This window comes from Prionailurus bengalensis, chromosome E1 (genome assembly GCF_016509475.1).
Source record: "Prionailurus bengalensis isolate Pbe53 chromosome E1, Fcat_Pben_1.1_paternal_pri, whole genome shotgun sequence".
Lineage (NCBI taxonomy): Eukaryota > Metazoa > Chordata > Mammalia > Carnivora > Felidae > Prionailurus > Prionailurus bengalensis.
This window is the reverse complement of record NC_057347.1, coordinates 25,221,153-25,238,181: the sequence shown is the minus strand read 5'-3', so window position 1 is coordinate 25,238,181 and position 17,029 is coordinate 25,221,153. Positions and strand designations below refer to the sequence as shown.

The following is a 17,029-nucleotide window of genomic DNA, read 5'->3' as shown; positions in this document are numbered from 1 at the left end:
GAAGAAATGTTTTCCTTTCAGTGGACATAGGTAATGCACTGTTAAATAAACTTATATCCACAGATTAGAATACTAAAACCTGAGGAGGCTCTGTGAAATAGTGATAGAGAAAAATTTCAAGATTAAGAGGTAAAGTTGCATGTGTATTGCATGCTATGCATAGATTATCACTAAAATAACACAAAAAGGGGGAAATGTTGGCTGCCTTGGGAACCAAGGGTGGGAGTTCTTATGTACCATCTCATACATCATATACTTTCCATAATGTACTATACTACTGATCTATGTCACACAGGCAAATAAATTTAGAAAATAAAACAAAGTAGAAACATTAAAACACTGCTTGTGATTGCATAACATCTTCAACTCCTTAAAGTACAGGACTAAACACAATCCTAGAAACGCATACAGAAAAGGGCTAATCTTAGCATTTGTAGTCGTGTCTTAAACCAAAAATGTTTCTAGTATTAAATAGCTACTACTATATGGAATTGGACTCCATTGCACTAAAAAGGTGATCTAGGAAAGAAATGTGTAACGTTTTTACATTAAAAAACTTATCTGAGGGGCACCTGGGTGGCTCAGTCGGTTAAGAGTCCGACTTTGACTCAGGTCATGATCTTGCATTTTGTGAATTCAAGCCTCACATTGGGCTCTGTGCTGACAGCTTAGAGTCTGCAGTCTGCTTCAGATTCTGTGTCTGCCTCTCTCTTTCCCCGCTCACACGCTCGCTCTCACAAATAAACATAAAAAAAACTGATTTGAAAAATCAAGATTCAATAATGCATTACTCTAATCAAGTGAAAATTTTAATTTCATGTAGATACATTTACAATCACTGGCAAAAAAAGTAAAAGCAGTTAAATGAATTTTCTTTAATATACATTCAGATTGGTTCAATTTCTAGTTGGTGCAGCTAAGATGGTATCATAGGTCTAAAAGATGGAACCCCCCCCCCCCCAAAAAAAATAAATACAAGATGGAATAACCCTTCACAATAAATTGACTTCTAAAGTGTCTATTAGTTGCTAGGTCTCTGTCTTGGAAAGATTGGAAAAGCAAACTCTTCAGTAACTAAAAATCCTTTTTAAGAACCACAATTACTGTTTTACCTGGACCACTGGTTCTCAATCCTGTTATTGAAAACTGGTATGCTTCCGGTTGTGCAGTTCCTAGCATATTGTGGATGTTGAATGCATGAATTAGCTCTTCAATCTCTTAATGAGATATCTTGTTCTAAATTAATAAATTAAAAAGTTTTCTTATTGGAGAACAATTCATACCAAAATGACATACTCTTAGGTATAGTATACTTCTACTCACTTTTAAGTGGGACATAATATTTCATCAAATGGTTACAAGCCATAACTGACTTAACCATATTCTTAACCATAGTCTATTGTTGGATATTTAGCCTGTTTCAATGTATTCTAAAATAACATTAAAAAGTCAAGAGCTAAGGGGTGCCTGGGTGGCTCAGTTGGTTAAGCATCTGACTTGGGCTCAGGTCATGATCTCACAGCTTGTGAGTTAGAGCCCCGCGTCCAGCTCTGTGCTGACAGCTCAGAGCCTGGAGCCCAGCTTCACACTCTATCTCCCCCTCTCTCTACCTCTCCCCTGCTCATGCTCTGTCTCTCCTTCAAAATAAATAAACATTAAAAAAACCAAAAGTTAAGAGCTAAATAAACATGTAAAAAAGAGGGGGGGCACCTGGATGGTTCAGTCAGATAAACGTCTGACTTCGGCTCAGGTCATGACCCTACGGTTCATGAGTTCAAGCACCACGTCGGGCTCTGTGTGACAGCTCAGAGCCTGGAGCCTGCTTCAAATTCTGTGTCTCCCTTTCTCCCTGGCCCTCTCCTGCTCACGCTTGGTCTCTCTCTCTCTCTCACAAAATAAATAAACATTAAAAAAAGTCAAGAGTGCAAAAATAAATATGTATTTTTAAAATGTTGCTCTAAAGCATGATCAGAGCACAACAAAAAATTAATATCTACCATTAAACCAACGACAAAATTCCAGCACATCAACAACAGTTCACTGATTTATTAGATGAACAAACATATATCCATATAATCAATGAAAACTGTCCAATATATAAAATAATTTAAGAAATGTTGGGAATTAGCAGCACCATCCGTTATTGAAATAGCAAGAAAAACTTCACATATTTTATGCAAACACGAGAAGAGGGTAACTACTTTAAGACCCAATAATGCCACTGAATGTCTGGGATGATTGAGAAGGGCACCTTTTTAGGCAAACACACCTCCTTCTACTCCAAAGATTTGAGGAGTATATCTGATGATTGATGTTTTACAAAAATGCTAATGAAATAAGAGATACTGCATAGTATTTTTTATTAGGACAAGAAGACTAATGCTGAGCTACTTCAAGCATGGCTCAACACTTCTGCTATGAAAAATTTAGTTCTGAATTATGAAATTAGAAATAAAAAATAATTTTTAAAAGACACTAGCTGTCTCTAAGAAACATTAAGTGGAACACAGGTCACTATGAAAATACATCACTTTTCCAGTTTGCTTAATAATTTACTTTAAAAAGTTGTGTAGTTTTCATCACAAGTGACTTATACAAATTTCTTAATAAGCATTTTTAAAAGTTTAAATGTATTTCTAAAATCTAATAGATTCTTTTGATTTTTTTTAAATTTTAGCCCTGTTGTTACATTTACTGTGTCAGAATAAGAGACTGAGTTTGTGTGGAGTATACAAATTTACACACATTTTACAGCAACTTATACCCTAACATCTACAAAATTCACATTTATAATACAATACAAGGCCAGGATAAAACTGCCAAATTCCAAAAAGTGAAACTGTATACTATTTTTATTTTGTCCCCCTAAAAAAAGTTCAAGTTCTGCACCAACTTCAAAAAGCCCTCTTATATCCTAAGTTTGGGAAAAAAACATTTTCCAGACACATTTCAGCAGACACAAACAGTTTTTCTGTGCTGATGAAGTAAAGGATTTCCAATTTTCTTCTGGCCCCTAAGTCTGCGTCGCATGGTAAGTTTAACAGCGTTCTTTCGCTGTGAGGTGGTGGGGAGGCTTGCAGGCTGAGCACCACTACTTCTACTTAAACAATTTCGTCTATGCTTCTTCATAAGAGGACCAGAGTTGGATTCCTCTAATGTCCTTTTAAAGTTTGCTGGAGGGGTTCTTTCAACTTCTTGGGCTTTCATTTGACCTGGAGTTGACATCTTTAAATTTTTTTGGTCCATGATGGTATTTGTCGAATTGGTAGGCGCAAGGCCAACTGACAGGCTATTATTCAAAGAATCATGTATCCTTAAAGTCAGGGCTTTAGTGCAATTTTCTTCAAGTGGCTCTGGATCTTTTGCGGGTATGACTGCCGCCTGGACACTGCCTCGAGCTATCTCAGTTGGGACTTCTAAATAATTCTCTGAGAAGGCATTACTACGAACGAGGGCAGGTATATGGTCCTTAGAGTTCAGCCGTGGCCATGGGTCCTCCTCCAGTGACTGAAAAACAAGAAAGTAAGCCAAATAAATAATTTATTCTAGAATTCAACTCAATCATTGGGGAGATGAAGAAGTTTCATTAGAGTAAGTGACAAATTTGGTTGGTTTATTTCCTACTTTCCCATTTTTTTCTATATTCTCATTTCTGAATATTTAGTAGTATAGATAATGTAAAGTGTAACATTAAAGCAACAATGTCATAATGCAAACTCATATCGTTGCTTTGTACCTATTTCCCAAACACTAGAGGCTGTTCTGTGACTTGAGAAAAGCAGGACATATGGGAACCTACAGAGCATGGATGGGGCAACTCTCAAAGAAACAAATGAAAATCATATGGAAACTTTCAGATAGTTTTTTAAAAGTTTGACAAGTGATTCAGATATGCATTACTCCTTCAGATATAGTGCTCTACATACACTCAGAATATTTTTCCCATTGGTAGATGATATTTTTCCTATCAAACCCAAATCTTCCACACCACTAATATTTTATAAAATCCTTGGGGCACCTGGGTGGCTCAGTCGGTAGAGTGTCCAACTTCAGCTCAGGTCACGATCTCACAGTTCATGGGTTCAAGCTCTGCATCAGGCTCTGTGTTGACAGCTCAGAGCCTGAAGCCTGCTTCAGATTCCGTGTCTCCCTCTCTCTGCCCCTCCTCTACTCGTGCTCTGTCTCTCTCTCTCTCTCTCTCTCTCTCAAAAATAAACATTAAAAAAAAATTTTAAATCCTTGTCTTAATAGTTTCTCAAAAATGGAGTTTAAGCATAAATATTATGGCTCCTTCAGGTATGTAACATTTCCCTCAAATCATTACCTCTTTTAAATCAAATCAAGTTTATTAAAATATTAACATATTCTGAAGTAAACCCTTTTATAGAAGGGTAAATGAAAACATATTATTTTCCTGATATAAAATCCCTTAGAAATAAATACCTTTCAGAAAGTGCTATATAAAAGTATACTTCTAAAAAGAATGCTTTATGTTTCTAGAATTAAAAAAAAGGGAAATTTAAGCCATCTGAAAGCATTTCAATCAAACCAAATCAAAATATAATGACTTTAGGTCAAATGGAGACTGGAGATGAGAAACCCTAGTTCCTAATTTGGTACTGCCTCAATTAGATTGCTGCTGTTTTTATCGTTGTTGTTTTAACTAAGAAAATACTCTTTCCTTCTGCAGTCATTGGTTCATTTATTTTATATTGCATAGTTTATTGAAAGCCCAGTTCTTATCTGTTTTAACACTGACTAGATGTTGGGCAGCAATCTTATTTCCAAGTGCCACTGTCAAGAAAGGACAACGGAACAGTCTTCATTCCAGGATATTTACATATGACTTTCAATAATATCAACAAGAGTTGTAGGTGAGTTTATCCTTCTGCATTAGTTGATTCCAATGCCTACTGTGGTCACAAGCATGTTCTGGATAATCACAGAAAACTGTATCTACTCGTAAGAAATTATTGACCTCGAGTTTGTCCTGCTTTAATACAGAAAAAGGATTTACAACAAGACAAGGCAGACAGAAGGATTCCTACTAACCAAACAATCACAACACTAATTCAGGCCTAAGAAAGAAGGTAATAGTCAAGCCATTGATAGGAATAGAATATACTGCTCCAGTTTGTAAAACAACGTTACACATTTTAACACAATTTATTGTAATTTCTGGTGTGCTGGGTCTTTTTAAATTCACAGATTATTATTCTGACACTACAGGCGTGCTGGCTTTTCTTCCCCCACTTTCTCCTTGAACTTTTCCTTTTCATTCTCTTTTTATTGGCATTCTGTGGGAATACGTTGCATCTGTCAGCACAGGCAACTGCTTAGAGTTCTCACACTCATCCCAAATTAATTAGTTGTTTTACTAGACCTTTTTACTGTTCATAAAACATATGTGATATTGAGATTACCTCCTAAAAATACATACTTTACAAGTTTCACTACTTCAGAGATCAACTTCCTCGCTCCATCTACCTTACAATCCAACAATATTAAACAACTAATTGAAAATTGTGTGGAGAACTCAACTGAAACCAAATGTTAATTTTCTGAAACAACTCCCTTCCCTATTCCTCCTTCCTATAGCTCTTGGCTTATTAAAAAAAAAAAAAAAAAAAAAAAAAAAAAAGGTAAATTTAGTTTTGCCCTAAAAAAAGGATGGAGAAAGAAATGTGTGCCAGAGTAATATATCACTTAAACAAAGTATTTCTACCATATCTATTCCAAAACAAAGATATAACTAGTGGTATACCTTAGAATCCATACCCAAGTTCACATGTCTATAGATAGATAAACCTACACTCAAATGCCTAGTCCAAATGTGGGACAGTCTGTTTTATTTCCTTATTTTTAATTTACATAGAAGTTAGTTAGCACATGGTGCAATAATGATTTCGGAAGTAGAATCCAGTGCTCATCCCAACAAATGTCTTCCTTAATGTCCCTTGCCCATTTACCCCACCCCCCCCATAATCCCTCCAGCAATCCTCAGCTTGTTCTCTATATTTAAGAGTCTCTTACATTTTGTCCCCCTCCCTGTTTTTATATTATTTTTGCTTCCCTTTCCTTATGTTCATGTTTTGTGACTTAAATTTAAATGTGGGAAAGTCTTAAAAACCAAATTGCCCAAAATGTCATTATATTTATCTAGATGTTACTAAACATGGGATTATTTTAACAAGGAAATAAATCAGAGACAATGTACTTATGGTTGCCAATTAAGATAAAACACAATTTCTTGGGAAGAAATTTGCCTTTACTTACTTGTTAGGTCAGAGCCAACAACACTAATTATGCTGGATGGCTCCAAATATTTTCCTCTATTTGGGTGGGGCCAATTGGTTAACAACTAACTATGCCTAAATATAAGTTAGTGTATATATAAATCTCCTTATCTTTATTTTAGTATTAGATCATTATTTCTCTATAATCATTATTTTCCTAGATCCTTATATCTCTAGATCATCATTTCTAAAATTCTAGAAATAACTTTTGAAACATATGTACAATTTTTACTAATGCCAATCAGCAGGCTGCAATAATTTTTATGTGAAATCAATATTAAGAATATTTATTCTGGCAATCCCTATCAAAATCCCAACACCAGCATTCTTCACAGAGCTAGAACAAACAATCCTAAAATTTGTATGGAACCAGAAAAGACCCCAAATAGCCAAGGCAATCTTGAAAAAGAAAACCGAAGCTGGAGGCATCACCATCCCAGACTTCAAGATGTATTACAAAGCTATAATCATCAAGACAGTATGGTACTGGCAAAAGAACAGACACTCAGATCAATGGAACAGAATAGAAAACCCAAAAAAGGACCCACAAATGTATGGCCAACTAATCTTTGACAAAGCAGGAAAGAATATCCAATGGAATAAAGACAGTCTCTTCAAGTGGTGCTGGGAATACTGAGCAGTGACATGCAGAAGAATGAACCTGGACCACTTCCTTACACCATACAACAAAAAGAAACTCAAAATGGATGAAAGACCTAAATGTAAGACAGGAAGCCACCAAAATCCTTGAGGAGAAAGCAGGCAAAAACCTCTTTGACCTTGGCCATAGCAACTTCTTGCTTGACACATCTCCAAAGGCAAGGGAATTAAAAGCAAAAATGAACTACTGGGACCTCATCAAAATAAAAAAGCGTCTTGGGGCGCCTGGGTGGCGCAGTCGGTTGAGCGTCCGACTTCAGCCAGGTCACGATCTCACGGTCTGGGAGTTCGAGCCCCGCGTCAGGCTCTGGGCTGATGGCTCGGAGTCTGGAGCCTGTTTCCAATTCTGTGTCTCCCTCTCTCTCTGCCCCTCCCCCGTTCATGCTCTGTCTCTCTCTGTCCCAAAAATAAATAAACGTTGAAAAAAAAAATTTTTTTTTAAATAAAAAAATAAAAAAAATAAAAAGCGTCTGCACAGCAAAGGAAACAATTATCAAAACTAAAAGGCAACTGACAGAATGGGAGAAGATATTTGCAAATGACATATCAGATAAAGGGTTAGTATCCAAAATCTATAAAGAACTTATCAAACTCAACACCCAAAAAACAAAATGCTTGTGAAGAGATGGGCAAAAGACATGAATAGACACTTCTCCAAAGAAGACATTCACATGGTTGACACATGAAAAAATGCTCACATCACTCAACATCAGGGAAATATAAATCAAAACCACAATGAGATACCACCTCACACCTGTCAGGATGGCTAACATTAACAACTCAGGCAACAACAGATGTTGGCAAGGATGCAGAGAAATCTCTTGCACTGCTGGTGGGAATGCAAACTGATGCAGCCACTCTGGAAAACAGTATGGAGGTTCCTCAAAAAATTTAAAATAGAACTATCCTACAACCCAGCAATTGCACTACTACGTATTTACCCAAGGGATACAGGTATGCTGTTTTGAAGGGGCACATGCACCCCGATGTTTACAACAGCACTATTGACAACAGCCAAAGTATGGAAAGAGCCCAAATGTCCATCGACAGATGAATGGATAAAGAAGATATGGTGTGTGTATGAATGGATAAAGAAGATATGGTGTATACACAGGCACCCCATAAGAGACTCTTAAATATAGAGAACAGAGGGCTGTTGGAGGGGTTGTGGGAGGTGGGATGGGCTACTCCTGAAATCATTGTTGCACTATATGCTAACTTGGATATAAATTAAACAATAAATAAATTAATAAATTTTAAAAAAGAGAGTATTTATTTTGGATGCCTGGGTGGCTCAGTCAGTTGAGCATCTGACTTCAGCTCAGGTCATGATCTCATGGTTTGTGGGTTCTAGCCCCACGTCGGGCTCTGTGCTGACAGCTCGGCACCTGGAGCCTGCTTCAGATTCTCTGTTTCCCTCTCTCTCTCTGCCCCTCCCCTGCTTACACTGTCTCTTTCTCTCAAAAATAAATAAACATTAAAGAAAAAAAAATTTTTTAAGAATATTTATTTATTCCTGGGGGCACCCAGGTGGTTCATTTGGGTAAATGTCCAACTTTGGCTCAGGTCATTATCTCATGGTTCGTGACTTGGAGCCCTGTATCGGGCTCTGCGCTGACAGTGCAGAGAGGGCCTGGGATTCCCTCTTCCCCTCTCTGCCCCTCCCCCACTTGGTCACGTGCTTGTTTGCGCTCTCTCTTTCAAAATAAATTAACTTAAAAAGTAATAATACTTATTCCTATCACAATCTATGTCCCCTTACCCTTTATCTCCATTCTAATGAATGCTTCCTTCTTTATTCTGCCTAAAGGTCAGTGATTCAAATACAAATAAATACATTAGGGAACACGAAAGTAATGAATACATTCAAACTGAGGAATAGACAAATACTCAAATGAACATAAGCTCCTTCACAACTCTCAAAAAGAGAAAGGAGATTTTAAAAGGTTTCAATCTGCATTATTATTCAAAAGTTTTCAAACAAAATAAAGCTTTGACAAGAAATTCTTCTAAGAATATAAGTACAAAATATTAATTTGTCAGTTTCTAAATGAAGAGTCAATGCAAGGAAAAACTAAGTTGCCACCTGTATGTGAAGTAAAAGAAAGCACTAAAAGTAAATTTCCAAGTACTGAGCATAGGATCACAATACCAAAATCAATCAAATTTTTTGTACTGTGTAGCTCTGAATACCTTAAAAAACTGTCGAATACATAACATAAAATTCTACTGTATTTCCTATTTTAATGGTCAGTCTTCTAAAAAGCACATTATCAGAAGGCCTAAGTATAACAAAGTAGTTATCAATACTACTAATTTTTAGTAGGAAAATACTGGGATGAAATCAGAAAAAAAGGAAATATGGTACCACTTAAATTTGTTTCATAGGCTATCTTAAACTCATTCAATATTAACATGAGTAAGAAGAGGAATAATGTTTCTTATCCATGTTATCAGACAACCAGTTCTAAGGTCTGATATCCTAAGGTCCACTTCAATCTTGAGTCTGTACGATCTAATCCAAACTGTTTAATCTCTCAGTCTTATCTGTAAGACAGAGTAACAACTGCACTATTTACCTATTTGGGTTATGAGGTTCAAATGAAATATACATGAAAGTACTTCACAAACTTTTAAATGCTTACACAAATGTTCATAGTATTAGAAGAGGATCATTAGAATATTATTACACCTACATCACCTTTCTATTAGGTGCTGTACACATAGCTAGCATTCAGAATAGCACTGATGTGAAGATGAATCAATGACAATAAGTTACATGACAAAGATCTATCACTTTCTTGAACCTCATTCAAATCCAAAATCCTTTTCTATGAAGAATCTGAAAACTTTTCAGGCAACACCAACCAAAGAAATTCTGTTTATTAGAACAACTTAAATACCATTTAAGAGAATTACATACCTTGACTGGTGGTGTAGAACATGGAGAAGGAGTCATGACGCAGGTTTCTTGACTATTATAGGAAGGACTATCTGTCAGGTTCAGATAGAGCTCATCTTCATTGGTGAAATTTCCCTGACTGTCCACTCCTGGAGAAATGCAGATCACTATAGCACTAGTATTATCTGCTCGAAGCATACGCTGCCTCCAGCGGCCTAGTGCTCGATTCACAAGCATTTTGGCACAAGACTGTCCATGCTCACCCTATATTTAAAAGAACAAGAAGAAAGAAAGTTCACAACTCAGATTTAGTTGCCACTATATCTGTGATCAAATTTAAAGGTGTGTGTGGGTTTTTTTTTTAATGTTTATTTATTTTTGAGAGAGAGAGACAGAGTGTGAGTGGGGGAGGGTCAGACAGAGAGGGAGACACAGAATCCGAAGCAGGCTCCAGGATCTGAGCTGTCAGCACAGAGCCCGACACGTGGCTCGAACTCACAAACTGTGAAATCATAACCTGAGCTGAAGTCGGCTGCTCAACCAACTGAGCCACCCAGGCGTCCCTGTTTTATCAAATTTAAAATGGGGTATTCATATGGCTTAAATTAAATCTCCAAAGTTTCAAACATTATCCACAGTCCCCATAACTATGTTAAAATAGTATTGCTCTAAATTTTTTAAAGTAATAAAACAAGGCTTTATCCTGTGGTTAAATTTCACCTGTGTTTTTTTCTTTTTGGTAGCAAGAAACTTAGTCTTCACTGTAACTTTAATTAGGAAAAGCTATATAGAAGTTATCTAAAATGGGAAGTAAACATCAAATTATTACAGATAAACAATTCACAAATGAGATAATCAGGCATGGTTAAAAAAAAAAGAAACACAAACAAACAAACAAAAAACACGTAGTTCAAACTCATGTTGTTTAAAGGTCAACTGTACATAAAAATGATGCCACTGATATGAGGAAAAAAACAATACAGTAAGTGGCTATGGTATGGAGATCACCACATACAAACAGAAAGAATAAAAAAAAAAAAACTCCAAATGATCTCATGTTATGCAAATAAATGTGGCTTGGAATAAAACTTTTAGTATCATACACAGATTCAATACATGTATTCAATAATTACTAAGTTTCAAAGAACAGAAATGAAAACGATTTTCTTCCACCATACACTCTTACTAGGTGATCTCATAAGTTGTCACAGCTTTACCTAACTCTTAATACTCAAATTTGTATTTGAGAGGCTTCTCTCTCAAATATTTCTGCCTAATGAAAATACCTATCTAGATTAACCACAAGCACCTCCAATTCAACATGCCTACATCTGAATTAATTATCACCCTTCTACCCCAGAATAATGTGTTTCTTCTTGATAATAGCTATCACCAGTCAAAAATTTGGGCATCACCACATTCTTCCTCCTTAAAAACCCAAATTCTATCAATTCTACCACTCATGTATTTCTTTTGTTATTGTGTATATATGGATTTGTTGTTTTTTACCACTGTTACCCTATATCAAGCTTGCAAAATTTCTCATTTGGAATATAACAGTAGCCTCCAAAAGGAAGCCTAATAGATCCATTGCTAAAAATCAAATCAGGGGCACCTGGGCAGCTCAGTCAGTTAAGCATCCAAGTCTTGGTTTCTGCTCAGCTCATGATCTCATGGTTAGTGGGTTCCGGCTCTGTGTCAGGCTCTGTGCTATCAGCACGAAGCCTGCTTGGGATTCTCTCTCTCCCTCTCTCTCTCTCTCTCTGCCCCTCGTGTTCTCTTTCTCTCTCTCAAAATAAATAAACTTAAAAAAAAATAAAATAAAAAATTAATGAGGTTTCATAGGCCCTTAAGTCTTAAGGCTATTCATAAAAGTCTATGGTTGTGTGTTTTGTTATCTAGTTTCATTTATTTATATCCTGTCTCCTTCTCCTGATGAGTTGCAAAGTCTGTTTTACTAATTCTAGAGCCAGGCAAATGCAAAAATCTACACAAAGTGAACATCCTTAGTTCATATTCAAGACTCCTGACCAACGTACTAAAACAATGTACAGGTCATAATATCAAATTATTGAGTCACTTCTCACCATCAAGTATTTTTTCTCCTCTTGGTCCTGGCACATTGAGATGGCATCCTGCGGTGGGATCATATTCCAAAGTCCATCACTCCCCAAGATAATGTACTTGTGCTTTTGGGGGTCAAGAGTGTGGACACTTGTGTCTGGTTCAGGTGATACCACAAACTCACCACTGAAGAAATCATAGCTCCACAAATCACCTGGGGGTGGGGGGCAGAAGTAAGAAGCAAGAAGTATTATTTCCAAGCTAATATCATGTCAACAGATTAAAGGAGAAAATCTACATATTCATCTCAACAGATGTAGAAAAGTATTTGATAACATTCAAAGTCTACACATGATTTAAAACACACACACACACACACACACACACACACACACACACACCTTCTTAAGCAAACTAGAAATAAAAGACAACTCCCTTAACAAGATAAAAGTTCTTTTCTAACACTATACTGAAGGTCCCTCCCTGCATAGTAAGTTTAAACAATTAAAATCAGATATATAAACTGAAAAGGAGAAAATAAACTACCATTTGTTTCAGATAATTTTATTTCTACATGGGAAATCAAAACCAAATCAGATAAATTATCAGAAAAGCAACATTTAGAAAGGTTGTTAAATACAAACCCAGTTTATAAAAGTGAACTGTATTTCTAGACAATAGTAAGAAATAGTAAATATAAATTTAAACAATGTATTTATAATAGTTAACCAAATGTAAATATCTGGAAATAAATTTAACAAAAGTTGTGCAAGTCTTTTATGGACAAAATTATACAATTAGATTACAAAACATTAAAAAGACTATCTAAATAAATGGAGAAATAAACTATTTCAAAGGAAGACTTAATACTTTAAAGATGTTAATTCTCCCAAAAATAGCTTTTAAAGTCAATGTAATTCCAAGCAAAACCCCTAAATAATTTTTGTAGAATGACAAGCTTATTTTTAAAATGTACAGGGAAGAACAAGGGCCAAGATTAACCAAGACAAGTGTGAAGAAAAGATAAAAGACAGAACTTGCTCAACAACGAGGAGTCTTAGTTGCTATCTGAAAACCCCTGCTCACCCGTAGGGTCAAGAAAGGATCTAGTCAAAACTTACAGAATAAATGTCAGTCACTTGGAAGAAAATTCTAGAAATAAAAATGAGCATTTTTATGTTCTTAAACTACCACATGACCAGTCTTTGGAGATTAATAGTTCACCCTTTCAGTGAGTGAGGAAAAGAAGTCCTCATTCAGTTACCCTCCTTCTCGATTAGCTCTCTGTGAAACAATACCTAAACTCCTACCTTTCAGACTATTAGTACAAACCTCAAAATGTGCAACTTAAGAACTTTTAGTTGACTCAGGCCATCAAAAAGATTTTTACAAGTGAGACAGAAAAAACATTTTACAGAAACCATTTATTCTTCTGTGATACATAATACAAAATAAGTGGAACAATGTAACTTTTCTTTTGCTCCCCAAAACTGGGGGAAGAGTAGAAAGAAAGGAGAAAACATTAATCTCTGACTCTTTTGTTTATAGTGAAATGTACTCTGAGTAAAGACCTAAATTAAAAGCAAAAGGTTTTCAGACAAGAAGGTGGTTTTTGCACTTTCACCATGTCTGACTTCTTTTTAAAAAAGAGGAAGCTCCTGGTCCTTTCTCTTCCTTACTTAAGCTTCCCTATTACCACCCAGCAGAAGTATCGGCCAATTCAAACATGCTCAGAGTCTAAGGAAAAAATAATTCATATCAATTACTCCACTCTAAAAGAGCAAAATTCATTGCTAAACCAGCCCCTTGAAAGAGAAAGGGGCAATTCAGTCTTCAGAGTAGCAACAGAGTGCACATACGGGCACCTCACTGGCTCAGTTGGTAGAGCATGCAACTCCTGAGCTTGGGGTTGTGGGTTTAAGCCCCATGCTGGGTTTAGAGATTACCTAAAAATAAAATCTTTAAAAACAAACAAACAAAAAAGAACACATGGGACCACTAAAAGCTAATTATAATCCAGGTCGACTCACAAAGACACATTTAGTTCTTTATGTTAGCAAAACAAAGTTCTTTGGCTGATGAAACTTTTAAAATGAGCATGGAAACAGTTCAGATAAATATTAATATAGCAAGTACAGAATTCATAAGTGATGCTAAAAGCTTTCAAAAGCAGTTTTTCCTCATTATTTGGAATTACTATTGCCATTCCAAGTAAGAACATATTTCTAAATTTAAAATCTATGTAAAAAAAGAAATTCCAATTTTCAATACAATGCAGATTACATGACCTTTAAAAAGGGCCACAATTTCTCATGTATAAACTAGTATTAATACCTTTATAAATTTAAAAATATTTTTAAATAAGTAATTTTTTTCACTTAAGAGGCACAGTGTGTCAGTTTCTCCCATCATTGGCAATGCCAACCTGAACCTTTTGGTTCAAATGCTATCAACCACCACTGTACAGGTGCCCTTTTCATTTTGTAATTGATATGTAATCCAAAGGGTGATAGCTTTGAGTCTGTGTGAAATATCCTCTTGTCCACCAAAATATGCCATGTTTTAGCATTCATTAATGATTCTTAGCCCCCTATGTTTAACTGTATGTTTAACTTTAACTCTCTATAATTAACTGTTACTATGATGGTTGTAAACTGGTGACAGAATAAGAACATTCTAAATTACACTTTTTGTTGTGTTTTCTGAAGAAGAGTTTCCCATTCTCCTCTACTTGTTTATAATCTTTTTAGTATCTTTATAAACTTATGGATTCTTTTTCCTTCAATATGCTATAAATTACTCCTGTCGTTATTTGCTTTGATGCTCAAGTTGCTTTAAATTTGCCAGTAAAAGTCCTTGGAGTGTTAATTTTTAACAAACTCATTACGTGAGTTGTATTCATAGCCAGATTTAAGAATATATGATATAGCCACAGTTCCCTTATGTTACCAATTCAGAGAATTTACATGGCTTTACCTGAGATCAAATGAATGAGGATTAGAATTGGCCCTTGAACTAATTGTTTCTATCACTGACCTACAGTTTGTACACCAAAATAGGATCACAGAGTATCATTCCTGTACATTCTAAAGGGAGGGACCTTGGGCACTGGGGCAGATGTAGTTGGTTGCCTGCTTGTTGGCTGTTTCCTTTTTGTCTTCAGTAGAGGCACTGGAGGGACCCCAGAGGAGAAAGAGGTCTTCCTTCTGGTTTCAGTATGTTTTCTGCTTTCTTCTGTGGCACATGGCAGCCCAGTGCACAGGACACAGTGGTCCTCACCCCTAGTGAATTTCAACATTCCTCTCCCTACCCTCTTTGGGTGGCTTCCCATGGAGAGCTCCCAAACAACTTTTGCCTCACTTAATCCATTCTTAAAACTGCAACCCAAATCATCCTTTTAAAACTCAAATTTAACATGGTGGTATGGGGCGCCTGGGTGGCTCAGTCAGTTAAGTGTTCTACTTTGGCTTAGGTTATGATCTCACAGTTCATGGGTTCAAACCCCGCATCAGGCTCTGTGCTGACAACTCAGACCCTGGAGCCTGCTTCAGATTCTATGTCTCCCTCCGTCTCTCTCTCTCTGCCCCTCCTCCACTAGTGCTCTCTCTCTTTCAAAAATAAATAAATGTTAAAAGAAAAAGTTAAAAAAGAAAAAGATGGATGGTGGTGATGGTTGCACAACATTGTAAATGTACTTAACACTACCATTGAATGGCACACTTAAAATGGTTAAGATGGGGGGCACCTGGGTGGCTCAGTCAGTTAAGTGGTTGACTCTTGATTTGGTCTCAGGTCATGATCTCACAGGTTCATAGGATCAAGCCCCCCATTGGGCTCTGCACTGACAGCGCAGAGTCTGCTTGGGATTCTCTTCCTCAAGATAAATAAACATATATTAAAAACAATAATGATAAAATAAAATGGTTAAGATGGCAAAACTATATATGTATTTGCCATAATTGAAAACACACACACAAATCAAGTTGTTTCCCACTTCTACTCTGCAACAGTTTATTCCTATTCTTAAGACACAACTCTTAACCACAGTCTAAAAACATGAAATATTTTCTCACTTTATCTGTGCCTCTTATTCCTGTATCAATCTCTGTTCTAGCTACACTGTCCTTTGTCAGAGCTCCTTATATTCACCAGCCTTCCTCCCATCACAGAGTTGTTGGTAAATGCAGTTCCTATGCCTAGAACACACATTCTTCCACTTTTAACATCAAGTAATTGTTCAGACTTAAATATCTCTTGCTTCTGCAGCTAGTAAAATACCATTTTATTTTATTTAAATGTTTTATTTATTTTTGAGAGAGAGTGCACGTGTGCAAGCGGAGGAGAGAGTGAAGGGGGGGAGGGGACAGAGGACCTCAAGTGGGCTCTGCGCTGACAGCAGTGAGCCTCATGATGAACCGTGAGATCACAACCTGAGCCAAAGTCAGATGCTCAACCAACTGAGCCACCTAGGTGCCCCTAAAATACTCTTATTTTAAGTTCTTATTAACATGCATACAAATATTTAGAGATGTAATTTTTCAGTCCTTTTTGTGATCTGATGAATGCCTCTCCCCTTCTCTAAACTGTAAGATTCCATGAGGACAAAGGCCAACCACATGCTTGACACATACTGTAATCAGTATCTGTTCAATGAATAAATGATTTGCAAGATTCACATGCAATTCCATGAGGCAGCCACAAGAAGGCACCTTTGTCACATCTGTACTCAAGTAACTATAATCCTAATGAGTGCCTAAAAACGATACCAATTTCTGCTAAGCAAACTTCCCTCTTTCCCAAAACGCTAGAAGAAAAATGGCCACATACCATAAGAATGGTGCTAAATACGATAATTTAATTTACTATGAGCCAATAAGTATTATCATGCAACACGTTAAACTATTAATTTTTTTAATTAAAAAAATTTTAGCAGGAGTGGGGAGAGACGGAAAGAGTACACGCATGCACAGATGTGCAGGGGAGGGACGGAGGGAGAGAGAGAATCTTAAGCAGGGTCCACGCTCAGCTCGGAACAAGACACAGGACTCAATCTCATAACCATTAGATCATGATCTGAGCTGAAACTAACAGTGGGACACTTAGCCAA

At 36.4% G+C, this 17,029-nt stretch overlaps 1 protein-coding gene across 1 annotated transcript in view; it reads right to left on the bottom strand.

The window, feature by feature from the left end:
• Window positions 1–791: 791 nt before the first annotated feature.
• Window positions 792–17,029, bottom strand: part of PPM1D (protein phosphatase, Mg2+/Mn2+ dependent 1D) — a 48,868-nt gene continuing 32,630 nt past the window's right edge. Inside the window, exons 4-6 of the mRNA XM_043583863.1 lie at window positions 11,946–12,136; window positions 9,880–10,122; window positions 792–3,507 (exon numbers count right to left, since the gene is read on the bottom strand). Of these exons, the coding sequence (XP_043439798.1) occupies window positions 2,950–3,507; window positions 9,880–10,122; window positions 11,946–12,136 (992 nt within the window). The 3' untranslated portion in view covers window positions 792–2,949. The remainder of the gene's footprint in view (window positions 3,508–9,879; window positions 10,123–11,945; window positions 12,137–17,029) is intronic.